The 16,644-nt window shown below is 35.7% G+C and overlaps 2 protein-coding genes across 5 annotated transcripts in view; one reads left to right on the top strand and one right to left on the bottom strand.

Annotated features, from left to right (window-relative positions):
- Window positions 1-11,151, bottom strand: part of FGF7 (fibroblast growth factor 7) — a 30,897-nt gene extending 19,746 nt beyond the window's left edge. The window contains exons 1-2 of one of the 4 annotated variants that reach the window (XM_015291987.4): window positions 10,964-11,151; window positions 9,861-10,360 (exon numbers count right to left, since the gene is read on the bottom strand). In XM_015291987.4, coding sequence (XP_015147473.1) covers window positions 9,861-10,146 — 286 coding nt within the window. In that variant the 5' untranslated portion in view covers window positions 10,147-10,360; window positions 10,964-11,151. Of the gene's footprint in view, window positions 1-9,860; window positions 10,361-10,963 lie in introns of those variants that run through there. The other 3 variants (XM_015291985.4, XM_015291989.4, NM_001012525.1) reach the window with 3 other exon arrangements.
- The window catches only part of FAM227B (family with sequence similarity 227 member B), a 121,586-nt gene that overhangs the window by 35,169 nt on the left and 69,773 nt on the right, over window positions 1-16,644 (top strand). The window lies entirely within an intron of this gene.

Genomic DNA, 16,644 nt, shown 5'->3' with positions numbered 1-16,644 from the left:
CAAGTTGTCTGGGCACCAGTTTACTTGTTTGAACATTCTGATTGAAGTGGGTGTGTAATAATTTCAAAGAATGGTTTTACTAACAGTTGTGTTATTTTTGTTGCTCAACTTATGAGGCATTTAAAGGGACAAGTGTAAGTGGCCTAGGGTTCTTGCCATTTAGTTCTATAATTTATGCAGACTCCCCTCAGCTCATACTCAAAATTCATGTATCGTTTGGTTTCCTTTGAACTAATGGATAGTAACTACAAACTCCAGTTCACCCAAGTGTATGGCTGTCACATTGGTAGAAAGGTAGAATAATAAACCAGACCACTTGTCTTTTACAGCCCTGGTAAGAAAACTTCCTCACAACTGCTGGAGCACATGCTCAGACTAAATAGCAGCACTTTAAAACAGAGCACTGGTGCTGTAGGGGTGGCAGGATGTGAATGGGCAGAAGTCTTAGAACACCTGTGTACGGATTACCTAAGTAAGATAGCACAGCTGACACAATTTAGTTGGTCCACACTGCGTAAGAAGAGTTCCTTACAGGCAAAAGGCTCTCCCTTTGTTCCCTGTTATGGTTTTCTTCATGTTTCTTATATTCTTACCTGATAAGGTGAGTGCTAGTATTTATTTCCTGAGTGTTTGAATTTTTTTTTTTTTTTTGGAATTGTAATTTAGAGATGAAGTACACTTTATTCATTTTGATCTAACTTGTATATGGTGTTTTAGAATGCTCTAAGGAAGTGCTTGCTTGCCCTAGAATGTAATCTACCTTCCCTTTGGTTTTAAAACAGTGTTGGAAATATTGGCCAGGTTCTCCATGCTCAGTTAAAGATGTAGAAGGTTCAGTTAGAAGAATGGAGCTACTGGAAATAGGTAAAAGGCTTTTTTTCACCTGTAGTTTGAATGTAGCCTTTTGAAGTTCTGTCCTGTTTGGCTTTTGCTTAATAACATTACCTTATATGCAAATATTGTTCAATTATTTGTCATGTTTGCAGCTCATGTGTTGTCAGCAACTGCTTAGTGTGTTGTAGGGTTTTTGGTTTATTTTTGTACTAATTTGGTGTTAGTGAATGATATTGGTAAGATGTGCCCAACTAATAGAAGCAACAGCACTGGGTGGGGATAACATAAATCTCACTGTGGACACAGGTCTTTGTTCCCGTCCTTTTAGTAGGGGAGTATTACAATTTTTCTTGCTGTAGTGCTGGGAAATTACATGCCCGTGGTGATTTCAGGGCTTCTTAGGTGCAACTTCCCTGTATAAGCAAGCGTGAAGGACTGCTAATTAGGAGGATCTTGTAGTGTCCTTTCTCACAGTGAAAACCTGTGGGTTTTTTTTTGCAAGGTGGCTCTAACTGGCACATCTGACTGCTGGATTATTATATATAATCATTATTTGCTGGATTTACAGACCTGTTTTCCTAAATCCCTGTAAAATCTCACCAATATGTACTCAACTGCTTGGATGTCTGTGTTTCACCATGCAGCCCCTAAGATGCCTAGGCTATCCAATGGAAATACATTAGCATAGTAGAATTTTGTTGGTGAAAGCTGTCCTTTGCAATTGTATTGGTAGTGGCTGCAGGCTTTGGGATTCAGTTATCTTTTTCATTTTCCTTGCAAGTTTCTATCAGGTGGTACAACTGCTGGTTTTGGAAAATCTTTGCTGCAGAAGCTATATGAGTAGCAAATTGGCTCCTTTCCTGCTCTGCGCTGCGTTCTTTTCTTGTTAGCTATACCCACATTTTCTCCCCAAACCAACTGCTGAGTGGCTAGCTGGGAAGCCTGAACATTGTCCCCACTAGAGTTCGTGTAGACCACTTAAATGTGAATCTAACATCATCCTGCAGTGCTGCAAGTGTTATTCAAGAAGTCAGAAAGTACCCATAGTGGGTATTTATGCATTCCTGACAAGCATATAGAACCTCACATTCACCACCATATTGCTTGCAGCTGTGCATACAAACAATCCACAAAATTGTGGCACCTGTGCAGCCCTGGGATTTCAGCCCAGCACAGATGCACATGCAACCTTTTCAAAATGTCCTGTTGACTGTAAGATCCTAGCTCTAGATTATGGGTGAACACATAATCTGTCCTTAACAGAGATAGATCTGTGTATTTACTCTGAGCGGCCACTTCTGATGGAAATATGAAAACACACTTGATGTTTAAAGGTCACAGTAAAAACTTACAAAATTAGAACAGGTTGTTAAGGAACATATGGTCATGTTAGCATGGTTGGTTTTATTTGAAAAGACTTTCTGCTTAAACAAATATTAAAATTGATGGTAACAGAATGACTGAGGACAAAAAAAAAAAATGACTGAGGTCTGATCAGCTTCTTTTTATAGTCTATAGCACCTCCCAGTGTCTATTAACACATTCAGATGAAAGCAAACCATCTTACCAAAAACAGAAGTAGAACATGACATACATACTATTAAACTTTAGAAGCAGTAATGCTAAGAATGCTAAGAGACTCCTCCAAAAAACACAAACCACCTCATAGGTAATAGGGGTTTTTACAGAATATTGTAATTGAAGTGGTGGGGTTGAGTGGTGTTTATTATTTTCCTTGTTTCAGAAGTTATTTTGGTAGTAGGTTCTATGAAATAGATCTCTTATCTGTGTTTCCATTTAGTTTTGTATTCATCTATCAGCATTCTGTCTGTAGGTAAATCTGAAGGATGACATTCAGATCTAAAATGTTGGTTTTTAAATCGAATATCTGGATTCTTTTATCATTTCAGCCTGTTGTTTTTAGTTTGAATTGTCAGATTCCCACTATAAAACCAAAAGAGCAAGTGCTCACTTGGAACAAATTCACATAGCTCTGCTATTGTTGACTGGGATATACTTGTCAGTTTGACTATTTCAGCTATCTCAGGAGATTCTGGTTTTCTGTTGATGAAGTGTTCAGGTACTAGTTTCATGGCAGAGGCAGCATGTGAATGCTGTAAACAAAATCCATTATGATTTAATCCTCATCTCATTTGTTGTTTCCAAAGCTAAAAAATAGCTAAGAAAGTGTATTGATTGCATTGGCATTTTTATTGCCTTTTTGTGTGTTTGCATGAAGTTGTGGGCCACATCTGTGAATATCCATTTCCAACTTTTCAACACCAATTGTTACAAAAAAAAAATTTCCATTTGTATAAATGATGTCATGTGTTATGAAAGTTTTGAAGTGTGACAATTCATTGCTATGACTGTTAACCTTTGTTACTGACATAGGAATTTTCACTGTTAACTTCTTCTTAATAATGTTTCTAAATTACGTACACTAGGAGGCTAACTTGACCTTTCCATCAGCTCATATCCAGAATTAAAAATTAAAAATAAAGTCAAAGGTAAAAAAAAAAAAAAAAAAAAAAAAAAAAACAATTGAAATACTGTTGCCAAATATAGTCATAGACAGTCAATTATGCAATAAAACCATTGTGCCACCCAAGGAGAGTTACAGCATTCGCTGGCCTGAACTTATTCAGTTTTAATTAAGAAAGTGTTCCAAAATATATGACTAGCTGGTACATCTTGCGGTGTGGAGAAGTATAATTGCATGCTTTAGGATGTCTTGATCTTTCTGAGTTTTAAGGAAAATAGAGGGGAAGAAATAACTCTGCACAGTATTCTGGGATCCTCAAAATCTAAAAAATCACATTCAAATACTCAAACAATACAGAAAGCTGAAAGCTGTGAAAGGAGATGTCTGGATTTTTGTTTTGTGTTGCAGATGTGGTATAACAAATTAAGTTTTCTACCAAATTCTATTTACCGATATACAGAATTGCTTTATGAAGGCTTGAGTTCTGTTTCCCTGTCTAGCTGCTGAGTTTGGTTATTCTAGTTACTATTCTAAGAATCCATATTTTATTATAAAAGTATTTATTGTCTATAATGTTAACACAATATTTTTGTAGGTTTGGAAGTTTTTTCACTAATCTTTTTTTTTTTTTTTTTTTTTTAAAGCTCTTTTACACATAGTTGAATTATTTTATTTTTTGTGTGTAGAGGCCTGGAGAGTTAGAAGAATTTTCCCAGAGTCTATAGGCAAGTTGCTCAAAATCTTGGATTAGCCTCAAGTCTCTTGAGTCTCAGGTCAGGGCCACTTTAGCAAATATTCTACAGGATGGATAATTAACGTGCTTAGTGATACATCACTGATTATTGCATTTTTCTTTCTTTCCATTGAGAAATCGTAAACAATCGAGGAAAAGCTGTGGGCTAGAAGGAATGCATTTTATCATTTTTAATTTATCTGTAAACTACTTCTGCAGTAAGCTGCTGGGTTTGATTGATGGTTCCTTTAAAATTGGACATTGCACATTTCTGATAAGTCTCTGTATTGAGTGATTCAGAAGAACTCTGCAGTCACAGCTGAATTATAAAGATATCAAATCAAATGAATCAGTTCAAGCACAACAGATGTAGGCTCAGCCTGTTTTCTACTGTTCACATTTCTCTTAGCTCATCCCCTGGTTTTGAAGCACACAGATAGGCACAGCCTTGTTGGTATATGTGAGTTCCTGAGGCTGTTGACTACACCTGAGCTCAGAGCTCCTTACAGAACTTATGCAATCACCTTGTGCTCAGGGCGGGAGGAACACTGAGTATAAGTGCTACTGTTTTTTCTGTGGTAAATGCTACAGAATGGACAAGATGATGAAGATTCAAGAGGTAAATTCAGTAGTAATAAAGGCTTTTCTAATTGTATTTTTTGGAACCCCTGTCATAGTGTTTCAGTTAAACTTAGATCTGAGCACTGATAGGTGAGCTCTTAAGAATCTTGATGCAGTGGTTCAGGACTTAACTCCCTCCTTTTTACTCCTTACTTCTCCCAGAGGGCACTGTTAGCAAAAAGTCAGTAGGAGCTGGAGGACAGATATATCTCAGATGTTTCTGTTAACTGCATCTTTGCTAAAACATGTCATCAACATCAGTTGATGGTGAAAAGCTGGTATTTTTAATAAGGTATGGATAAAAGTATAGGCAGACTGTCTATCAAAGGTTCAAACTTCAGGGTCAGTAATTATCACTAGTACTGGACAAAGAGCTGGAGGTGGGAAGATCTAGAGGAATCTTCTGTATTTTGATCCAATTAATACCCTGTTAGAGAGAACATCATACTTGCACTGTGGGCTATTTCTAGAGGATATATACATAAATTGGTATTTGAATGAAATCTCTTTCTGTTATAGTAATTGAAAAGATTAGCAGTGTACTAATGTGAAGCAAAATCACTTTCACATGAGTGAGGGTTTGTTTTCTACTTAGGCCAACATATTGGTTGAATCAACAAACTCTTGAAAAATCAAGAATGCTGTTGCAAAGACAGGCATTCTGCATGGGCGGAGCACAATAACCCTCAAATGAATCTGGTACATTAATATCTGCCTTCAAGGATTCAATTTTCAAATACTCAATCTTCTCCTGTCTTTAATGTGTATATGAACAACAGAAATTAAATTTGATGTGAAAACAAAGTATGCATACCAATACCTGGTTTTACCCAGGAAGCATATATAAAGTACTATTGAAAATACTTTTGATTTCTAGGCAAATTTGAATGTTTAATCATTGAGATGCAGATAAGGTTTATTTTGTCTACAGATTACATGTGCACAAAACCAAGTTAGACTTCATTTAATTCTGCTAAACATTATGAGATGTTGGATTTTGATCGAAATAGAAATAGTTTTCCAATAGAAGTTTATCTTAGGATAAAATTTTGAATCAAGATTGCAGCCATTTCATGCCTAGATATCACTAAGCTATCGTTTTTCTTTTTTTTTTCTCCTTATGTTTTTGGTCCTCTTTACCCACTGAAAAGAGGAGGAAACAGACACTTTCTGGGTTTAGAATGCACATGGAATATGATAGGATCAGACATGTTAGGATTCAGGTTCCGGGAAGGCTTTTCTTGTAACTAAGAGGCCCTTTGAAGTCTTTAAAATGAGATTCCAAAGGCAACAGAGCGTAGAAAGTCCTAAAGCATCATCCAGTTGTAGTTTTAAATCCTCTTGGATAGAGTCAGTATGAACTCTGATTTTTTTGCTTTCCTTTTTTCTGAACAAAAATAAAATCTCATGAAATTCATAGACAAAAACCTGAATTAAAAACTAAACAGTATTTAGGGGAGAGTTATTTTCTGTCAAAGCTGAAGAGTTAACAAAATGCTGTGTTATCTCTGTGATCTGCTCCATCACTCGCTTGTTTCAGTCATTAATTCTGAAGGTCTGTTTTGTGTGCCTACTTAGATTGTTTTGTGTGAACAAGATATAAAGCCAATGGTTTATGCTTGGGCAAAGTATAATTAGTGATTGTCAGAGAGAAATGATGACAGATTTTTCTGGATGGTCTCATCTTTTGGCTGCTTTTTAATTCTTGCTTTAGTTTTGTCAATGTGTGACACTTCTCACTCTGTTTTAGTCTTCAGTCTGAAAGCAGAGCTGTTTCTGTGAAGTGCAAAGTAATTTCCTCCACTTAGTAAAAATTTACTTAGTTTACTCTTGTGTTATTTGCTTATTTTACTTCTGAGTTACCCATTTTGAGTCCACCAGAATGCTCCTCTGCTTTCTGAAACATACACAGAATAATGTTCTCTGGGTACATAACAAGGTCATCACTGTTATAAGCAGGGATTCATCAGTTTGCTTTCACTGATACGGTACATGCCTTTCTTGAACTAAGCAATTAACTTATAATGCAATTTGAAACAAGTGAATGATGAATACAGGTTAATTACAATTAATGAGTCGAGATTTGGTCCAGTGTTATGTAATGGAATTTCAATCCGTACACACTTAATGCAACAGCTTTTAAATTAACATCTTAAGAATTTTTTCAGCTGTTACTTCTATAGAATATGCATTTTGTATATATGATGCATATCTATTCTGTAAGTTACTTGAGAAATTTGAAACCCTTATTCCTCACCATCTTTGCCTTCTTACATTTGTAGTCTTGACTGACAAAATCTGTATGAATTTTGGCCAATGATTTTTGGCCAATGAAACTTGCCCAAGTTATCATGTAGAATGATGAAGTTATCATTCTACAGCCATTTCTAATTGTGAAGATTGCTCTTCACTGTGTTCATGCTTCACAATTCATGGGCTGAAAACAAGTCATTGACTCTGCAAGACTGTCAATGCAGTTTCTTTAATGTTGGTTGAAAAATGTTTTTTTTTAATTTTATTTTCATTTTAGTAGTCCTTGCTAGTAATGATTCAGTGGAGAGAGAATATATTAGTGGATATATTAGGATAAAATTTGAAGATGCTTCTCAGAACAGTTCTTCATACCTGTTGATTAATTTGGCTGCAACTGTTCTGGGATTCCATCCTAAGAAACAGGTTTGATTTACATTTTACTAACTTAAAGCTTCCAGAACTGGAGTTCACAGAGCAGGAATGTTTGAACACACAGAATAATCAGTCTTAGCAATGGATACAATTTTTAAATGATGCTTTTCAGAAATCTTGGCTAAAAATAGCCAGTTTAGTCTACTGATGTTAACCAAACAAAACAATTGGTTAGGGAAAGCAGATTAGTTCAGGTTGTCTTCTTTCGCCCCCTCCCTCTCCCATCATTTTCTCTTAGTGTATTTTAGTGTAGAGCCATAAACACATCTTCAGAAAGGCTTCCTACTGTTGATTAGAGTATTTGGCAAAACAAACAAAGCTAAATTTTTGAGTTTCTCAGAAATTCAGTGCTCCTATTTTTGTTTCACTTTGTCTATATTTCCTTGTTCTACTTATCTAACAGAAACATTCAGATATTATTTCCTACTGTACAATAGATAAAATATGGAGAGGGAACCAAGTTTAAGATGGTGAGAAACTTCCCATATACTTTAGTTAAGTTTATTGATAACATTTCATCACAGTGAGTCTCAGTTACCAGATAAACCTTTCAAGTGTTGATTGTTTTTCTTCAGATGCTCATTACATTTACCAGAAAGAGTTCAGTGTTTTTTACATATAAAGGTAAGGGTATAATAACTCAAGGATGTGTTTCTATAATTTGTAGCTGTTTATTACCATCAGTAACTCTTCATAAAATGCTCAGGAAACTCTACAGGAAAGTGGTTTGCCTTTAACACATGGTGATCTGGTATCCTCTGCTGGTTTTACTACAGAACATTTCAGGATATCACTAGTGTGCTTCAGCAGCATGGAATCCTGCAGATAATGGAGGAACCTTACTTGAATTTGGAATAATGCTAAATTACTAACAGAGTTCTTAGTTAAGCAGCGTAGAAACACAAAAAGCAAATTTACATAACTACTGAACTTTATATGCTGCCATAACATTTTATGTACTTGTTTGTAAATAAACACAGAACAAAAAATGGATGCAGCCGATATTTCCTTCTCTGCAAAAATCAGAATAAACTGTTCCAACCACTAGTAATAGTTCTTCCAGTTATTTTTATGAGAGCTGCATTTCACTTCCAAACTAGCACTATGGATCTCTACTGTAACAATGTCCTCCTGAAACTCAATGGGAGTCTTCTTGAATATGGACCAAATAATTTATTTGGCTGCTGGCCATGTGTTGTCTTTCAGAGCAATATAGCTATTCACTACATAATAGAACAGGAAGAAATGAGACATATGGAAACAAAATTTAAAAGCAATGGTGACATTACTCAATGAAGTTTTAGATGCTCAAGTTGACAAGTAATTAATGCAGTCATGAAATAAAGAAATAGATTATAAAGCCCACTATTTAGGTGCTTAGCATTGAAAAGTGCTGTTTTTATAGAAAATAAGCTGTCAACTTCAGTTGAAAGATGAGTCATGCCAACAATTCTTAAAGTTTGGGGTTTTAATTTGTTGGTTTTTTTTGTTTTGCTGCTGTTTTTATAAAAACCACAATGGTATGAGAAACCTATATTAGTTTATATATATATATAGATATATATATTAGGTAACTGTATTTAATAGCATCATGGGAAAGAAATTTGATCTTTCAGATGACTATACACACCAGACCAACATGTCTGTCTTTTAATTTTATTTTGAAATATGCAATATAATCCTATGTGTTTTATTGTTGTGAATTAAGACATTACTTTCTTAATTAGATGTCATGTTTATGTATGCCATCCATATGATAACATGAAAGCCAAGATATGAAAAATAGTGATTGTAAAATCGATGTCATCAGTAGCTGTTACTGGGAGATATACAGGATATGTGCGAAAAATATACATTAGTACAGCAATTCTTTTGCCAGTTCGAAAGTTGTATCTGCTACAGCTTTGCAAAATATTATATGTCCATTCTCTCTAGATGAGTCATCTTTTTGGAAGAAAGAGGAGAGAATATTTTTTCATCATCATGATCATTGTAATAATGAACTGCAGAAACTATAATAGATTTGATCCCTGGCTTGGCAAGCTCTCTGAAAGATTTTGCAAGACAGTTTACATAATTCTTTCCATTGAACTTTCTAGTATTGCATATATTTTAATTTTAACTTGAACATACCAAACTTTTTAGTAGTTTGTATAAGCATAGGTTAATGTTTCATAAGTATTTTATGAGCAGAGTTTGTGGTTATACATTTTCATACTTACAATCTTAATTCACTTGTTAAAATAGGCTCTCTGTTTGCTAATAGTTACCAGCTGCAACTAATACATTAGCAGATCTACCATGTAGTATTTAAAATGACGCATTTCAAAATCAATAACAAATGTCCTGCTGTAGGATTAATTGGCAAACTCTTCTTATACAATGGTCAGTACGCTGTACAAAATTCTTTTGAAATTACTATAAATCAAGAATAGGGAAACAATGGCGTGTAAATTCTTAAAAACTTAGAAGTCAAATAGGAAAAGCAAAGATACTACTTACTGTAGTTGTTGTTTGCTTCTCTCGTCCCTTTTACTTTGCCTCGCTTATCAATCCTCATATACCACTGAGTTCGACAGAAAAGTCTTCTCACTCTTACATCCCCCCCTTCCATATAATCATAGCTTCTGGTATGTCGCTCAGGGCTGGAACAGTTCACATTTGTAGCCATTTGCTCTGGAGTCATGTCATTGCAAGCTAAAGATATAGTGCCCATTAGAAAGATAATGTAAAAGTATGATCTGTAGAGCAAAATTGGCAGGATCCATGTCAGTATCCATTTGTGCATTATAGTGCAGTGTTCTGGGTGTTCATGAACAACATAATGAAAATTAAATCTCAAGTAGACTGTTGCTCTTAGGTCACCGACCTGCCTTCTGTCTTTACGAGTTACAGATTCATTTAAATGAGATTGTTCCCTCTTCTAGAATTCTGATCGTTATTCCTTAATAGTTAATGGCGAAATAGAAGAGCTTCTTAAATATCTCTTCAGTCAGAATATCCTTTAAAGACACAAGTTATAAAAACCTTTGTTGTTGTAACCTTCTGTACTACTTGAATTTGCTGCTTGCACTGAAAGTAAAAGATCTGTGAGAAAAGGTGCATGTGTAAGTCTTTATGCTCAGTTGTTACAAACGTGCAAGGATACATTATGCTACTGAAAAGTACTTTACATAAATGTATGACATGCTAAGCTGACTCTTACAAATATGCAAATGTATATACAATAGATATCTTTCACATAACTTATTTATTACATAAACAGACATTTAAACTGATTGTAAACATTGTTCTATCTTCACTCTTAAGTCCTTCCAAAAATCCCCTACTGATACAGTAGACATACTTTCTCATGCATGGTAAAATTTTGCTGATTACTTCATGCATATATCTTTGCTGTTAACACAATTATCAGGTAACATTTCCCTAGTTTAAATTTCAAGACAGACTTCAGTCTTAGCCTGTGTTTTTATTCCTACTTTTTTCAGTTTAGCAATATGAGCAGTTTTCTTAATGCTTTTTAGCGTCTAGTATATACAAACGAAGATAAAGCTTATTAACTGTTAGAAACTGTTAAACGTTCTCGTAAAGGACAGATAACTTACTTTTTCCTGTTGATAAGAGCTGGATACCCAAGTATTCCATTTCTGTTGTCTGCTTTTTGCAACATGAGACACACCACTGCAGCTACAAACTTTCTCAGCTCAGAAAGACTCCACCAAAATAATAATTGTTTCCATAAATCAACACGCTGGAGAGATGTGTGCTTATGCGTGTGCGTGCATGTGTGTGTAGAGCCTGTTGTTCAGTCCTTTTCGATAAATACCTTTGCTGACCTCACTTGGAAGCAATTAGAATTTAACCAGTCAGCTGTCAGTTGAATGCACGAACAAAAATAAAAGGAGGCTTGCATTGTATCGTGTCCAATGGTCATCAGAGGGAGCTATGTACATAGTTTATACTTCAAATCTCCAAGAATCTACTTTCTAAAAACACAGATCCCATGATGTGTGGATAGAACTGCTTTGCGTGCTAGTTAGTGTTTCTGGGCTTTGGTTTAGGTCAGTATTTTTCTGTCTTAAAAAAAAATTCTCCTCTCTTTTAGATGCACACACTTATTTCAGTTTTCTTTCAGATCTTTTCTGCAGCTCAGTGGATTCATACTCTGCTTATTGCCTTTCTGATGGACATACAAAACGTGTGTTCATTACGTACTGTGGAGAGAGTATGCTGTGGCCGTTATAGATTGTGCTGCCTGTTTTTATATCATAGACATAAAAAGAGGGACCACTGCAAACAAACAAAAAACAACAGTGAGATTTGGCTTGATCTTCCACTGGGGGAAAATAGAAATGCATATTTAGATGTCTTAAAGACTGACGTTCAAAACACAACCTTTATCAACATGAAGAGTGCTACTAGGGATGAGCCTTCCTTAGCATAGGTGGTTACTAGTTCCTGAAACTTGCAAGGTGAGAAGGAAAAGTTGTAGCAGTACAAGTAGAACTCTCATGCACCAGCCTGTGGATGGCCGGCAGACTTCCACTCCTCAGAAGAGGAGTAATGGGTAAATGTTTCTGGCTTTCTGCTTATGTGTTTGTACTTGTCTCTAGCATCAGTCTGCTACCCGAAGTCTGTGTTCCATTTCACCTGTAAAACCTGTTGAGGTTCTGATGAATCTATTTATAAAACTTACAGAAGCCAGGCTTTTAAATACCTCTTGTTTAGCTTTTGCACTGCTACTGAGAATACATCTCAAACCCTTCTGTAGATAATAGTAAGAAGGAAAGTTTGGAATTAATGAATCAAGAATTATTTAGTTGTCTATACTTGACATATTAATGCAGTTTTTCATTACCTGCTTTGCTTCCCTTGCCACATGTGGCTCTACAGAAATGGATTACAGTTACTTCTTAGAAATTAATGGGAATGCTGTACAGAGGCAGCTAAACACCATGCAGAGTACATATGTGCCACCTTGTGGTAAGGGGGACACAAATAACACGGGGGCTTTCGCTGGGATGATCCTAAGTAAACATCAAAGGTAGAAGAGACTACCTGACCTTGTTTACACAGCCTTTCCTTTATACAGAGAGTGAGCCGCTGACTTCCTTGAAGTACTCGACTTCCTTGTTAGTGCTTCCATGGATTAATCCCATTTGTCACTAATTTCATTTAGTTCTAAACATTGTCCCTCACAATCCAAGGGTGATCAACTTCTTAGTATCTCCATTTCAGCATTTTGGACTGTTTTCTATATTCTGTGACTCAGCCTGGTTTTTCTAGTTCAGCTAGGGCTCGGTATGTGCATGACACTGTGTGACTTCCAAAGGCTGAATGTCCATGGTGGATACACAAAGAGACTTTCATTAGGTTAACCCTTGTAAATTGTGATTACAGCTGTTTCCACCTTGACTTTGTGTCTTGTCAACCCATGTCTACCATTCTGACCAGAAGTGGGGCTGCAATGATTTATCCCAGTTGTGTTTTTGCCAGTACGTTTGCTGGATTTATATCGGTGTGTTCTCAGATCTATTCCACAGTCTGACTACAGAATGATAGCAATGAAAAAAATCTGTGGTATTCAAAAGGCTTATCTGTTGTGCATTAAAAAGAAAGCAATCAAAGGTAACATGTAAACTCTCTTTTACTCAGCAAAGTAGGATGCAAGTAGAAATGGTTTTGTAAATATTCTGTGTGGATTTTTTTATGAGCAGTAACAACTTTCACTTTCAGATCCAAACTGGTTTTAATTTTTTAATTTCCTTGCTAACTTGTTGTTTCTGACAGTTAGTTACAGGAGAAAGATATGTACCTGAGGTGTCAGATCTAGGAAGCTGGAGCTGCATGTGGTCCAGCCATAGACATGTATTTCTTTTGAGTCTGAAAAATAAATCATTTTCTTTGTGTTTTTTATGCTCTGTTTCAGTTCAGATCTATATGAAGTTTTGTTTAGAATAAAACAAGTTTAAATAAGGCACAAGCTGTAAGCTTAGTCAGTGAACAATGTAATTATTCTTTAATTACTGCTGATAGTTTCAACATTCTCACTTTTTCTGATTATATAACATTTTTCAAAATCCTTGTACTGTATTTTTATTTAACCACACAGATTTGTCTTGCTACACAACTGCTTAATTTTTAATGAAAGGATGCCATCTTGATCTGCATATGCAAGTCATGATTTTTTGCATGAATTTAACTCACTTCTTTTTAAGCCAAGCACAACTAATAACCTTCTCAAATTATTTTAGTTTTATGGAATATTTGGCTTGACTGGAACTTCTTTCTCTAGCTTCTTACAAACATGCACACAAAGGGCTTTGCAAATTGAATCCCAAGCAAGTCTTTGATGATACAGGGAAATTGTTGACCTGAAATGCTAGCAGTTTTGTATTTCTCTAGTAAAAAGTGTATTTAAAGAAAGAAATCGAAGTATCGTGGCCACGTGAAAATTGGTAAAATAAATGTGCTTCTATATTAAAATCTGCCCCCCCCCTCCATTAACTCATGCATTGTTTCCTGCTTGCTTGCACTCACTTGCAGCAGTGCTGTGGGCAGTGCACATACTGGAAAGGAGAAAGTGAAAATAACTTTGCTTTTAGTTGTGAAAATTGTGCAATTGTGTAATAGGTGCCATCCAAGTTCTGCATTGGGTCATAAAAGCAGTTAATTAAAAAAAAAAAAAATCACAACAAGGAAAATCTCCATTTTGTCCAACTTGCCTTCAGGGCAATACATACCTGATATTCTACTGCTCGTTGTTCCCCAATTCATTTCCAATTTGCTTTAGAACATCTGCCAAAAGTCTCAGAATTGGAGACAGTAAGAAGATAGTCTCAGTGTCAGACTTTTAACCTAAGAAGCTGGATGTTAGGACTGTGTGGCAATAGCTGAGATGGGATGGAAATGTCTTATGAAATTCACTTGTAATTATTGAATTTTATATTATCAGCAATAAATATGAAATGGTCTCTTCAAACTTTGCTTTTAACTCGGAACATAGCTATGCACAGATATCCAAGACTGAAATATGCATGCAGTGTGTTTTTGTGTTTCTTTCCTTAAGTACTCAAACAAGCCAGCCACTTCTAACCCTTCACCCAGCTTCATACGTAGCTTAATTATTTTGGTTTACTTGATAGTTAAACATTTTATTGCCTGTAACAAAATATAATTTGTGAATGAAGTCTAAAGCAAGAATGGAACTTTATTGCCACAATAATACATAACCATTATTATCCTGTCTATCTGCAAGTCTTTTAATCTTAGAAAACAATTTTAGTTCCTTTTAATTGGAGCCCACTTGACGGCAGATTTGGAGGACAGTTTTCAGCCTATTTTTTTTCCTAGTTTCCTAACTGTGGTTTCATTCATCTTCTAATACTGCATATCTACCTCACTGAACAAAGGTTGATTGAGAATGGAAAATTATCCTCTTATTCAAATATTTCTTTACATCTCTAATTAATATCTCATCATGTGCAAACGATGTGGTCCTGTCTTTGATTTTAACCACAATTTGCACTCTTTGATTAAAGTACAATTAAGGTGATGTGATTAGTAGACTTCCAGTAAATACATTTTGGCATCTACTCGTAGTCAGACAGTGGTGCATTAAGCACTGCACTTTGATGTGTAAAGATACTACCAGTTAAAGTGGGAAAGAAAGGATTAGTAAAAATGTACAGCAATTATGACACGTGACTTAACATCTTACATAGATATATACTTGTATTTAATGCAAGGACTTGCAATGTCACTTAACAGTGGGTAATCTAATAGGTATATATCTATAGCATTTAAGTAATCTGAAAGCTGGCTGTGTGGAGTAGAGATAGCAAGTGGTCCGAATTTGTGATAAAATGCTTTAAGTGAGAGAGCACTAGGATTTAATTAGGGGAGTGGGACTGAACACTGCCAGGAACATGCAGGGGAAGGAGGAGCTGGCACTGAAGAGAGGACGATGATTCAGAAAGGCTACTGCAGAAAGCTGAGCAAGAGATGGGGACCAAAATACAGAGACATTAAGTCAGTAGGCAAGGAAAATATAACAGGAATACTTCCAAAACATAAAGTGAAACCAGGGTTTACACAGAAGCAGTTTTTTGGTTGATCATGAACCTTCAATGCAAATCTTTGGCATGGCCCAAAATACGAGGGACCTCAATTTTCTTACAGCCTGTGATAGCTGGCAGTTTCAGTAATCAAAGAGTGGTGATAGATCTGAAGTGTACTGCTTCCACTTGAGTGCTCTGGATGCAACAGCACTCCTGGGATGGAATTTTAAAACTTAATCACACGCACGTACGTGCTCCATGTTGAAAAATTACTGGTGCTGTGGGGTAATGTACTCCAAGGGCACAAAACACCAGTTATTTATCTTGTGCATTAAGTTAGGGAGGGAACTTGTGAGGAAAAGAATGATGACACAGATTAAAGTCTGTATCATGCTGCATACTCACAGAGACTGCCAAACTAATGTTATCAAAGTAAACTCTTGTCATCTCCTGACTAATAGTTACATTTTAAAAGAACATTAGAGATATAAAATTATGGGTAATATATTCTTACATAACTTAGAATGATTTATGAGTCAGATTTCTATCATACTGCAGTGATTTACACAGCTAAACATCTGGCTTTCAATCACATTAATGTATTTTGAGTAGGTAGTATGGGTTTTCTTGAGTTTGTTCCTAGCCTTTGCTCCTGCAAAGTGTGTATTTCATTCTTTTTTGTCGTTGTCTTTTTCCCCTTTCTAACAAGCATATTTTCTTTCTTCAAATACTTGATTTTTCCATGCAGCTCCTGCAAGGACAGTATTTGCACTGAGACTCACTCACCTAACAGCAAGATCTTTAACTGATGTATATATAAGTGAACAAGAAAAGGAATAGAAAATATCTATGTGGGTAATCACATCGTTTGTATACTTTCATTGTAGTTTAACAATATTGTTTAGACTTTGAACACTTACCCATACAGTGCACTGAAGGTGTCACTGTAGGGAGTGACACTGATGTAAATTATGACATCTTCAGTTTAAGGGGCATGGCTATATCTGGTAGCCTAACTCCATGTACTTGAGCAGGTCCAGGATTTCACCTGAGCTTTAACATGGATTCCTTCTTTTATGTTATTTGCAAGTGTTCTAAGTTGAGGTTTAATTTGACTTATCTTCAGTGGCTTGCCTTTTTCTGTTCAAAGTAGGCAATTAAGAAGGTTGATATCATCAATAAAAACAAATGCAATATAACAAAACACAAGATTGTATATGGCAGAA

The sequence above is a fragment of the Gallus gallus genome, chromosome 10 (assembly GCF_016699485.2).
Source record: "Gallus gallus isolate bGalGal1 chromosome 10, bGalGal1.mat.broiler.GRCg7b, whole genome shotgun sequence".
In the NCBI taxonomy this organism is placed as follows: domain Eukaryota; kingdom Metazoa; phylum Chordata; class Aves; order Galliformes; family Phasianidae; genus Gallus; species Gallus gallus.
The sequence above is the reverse complement of the archived record's forward strand: the minus strand, read 5'-3'. Positions and strand labels throughout refer to the sequence as shown.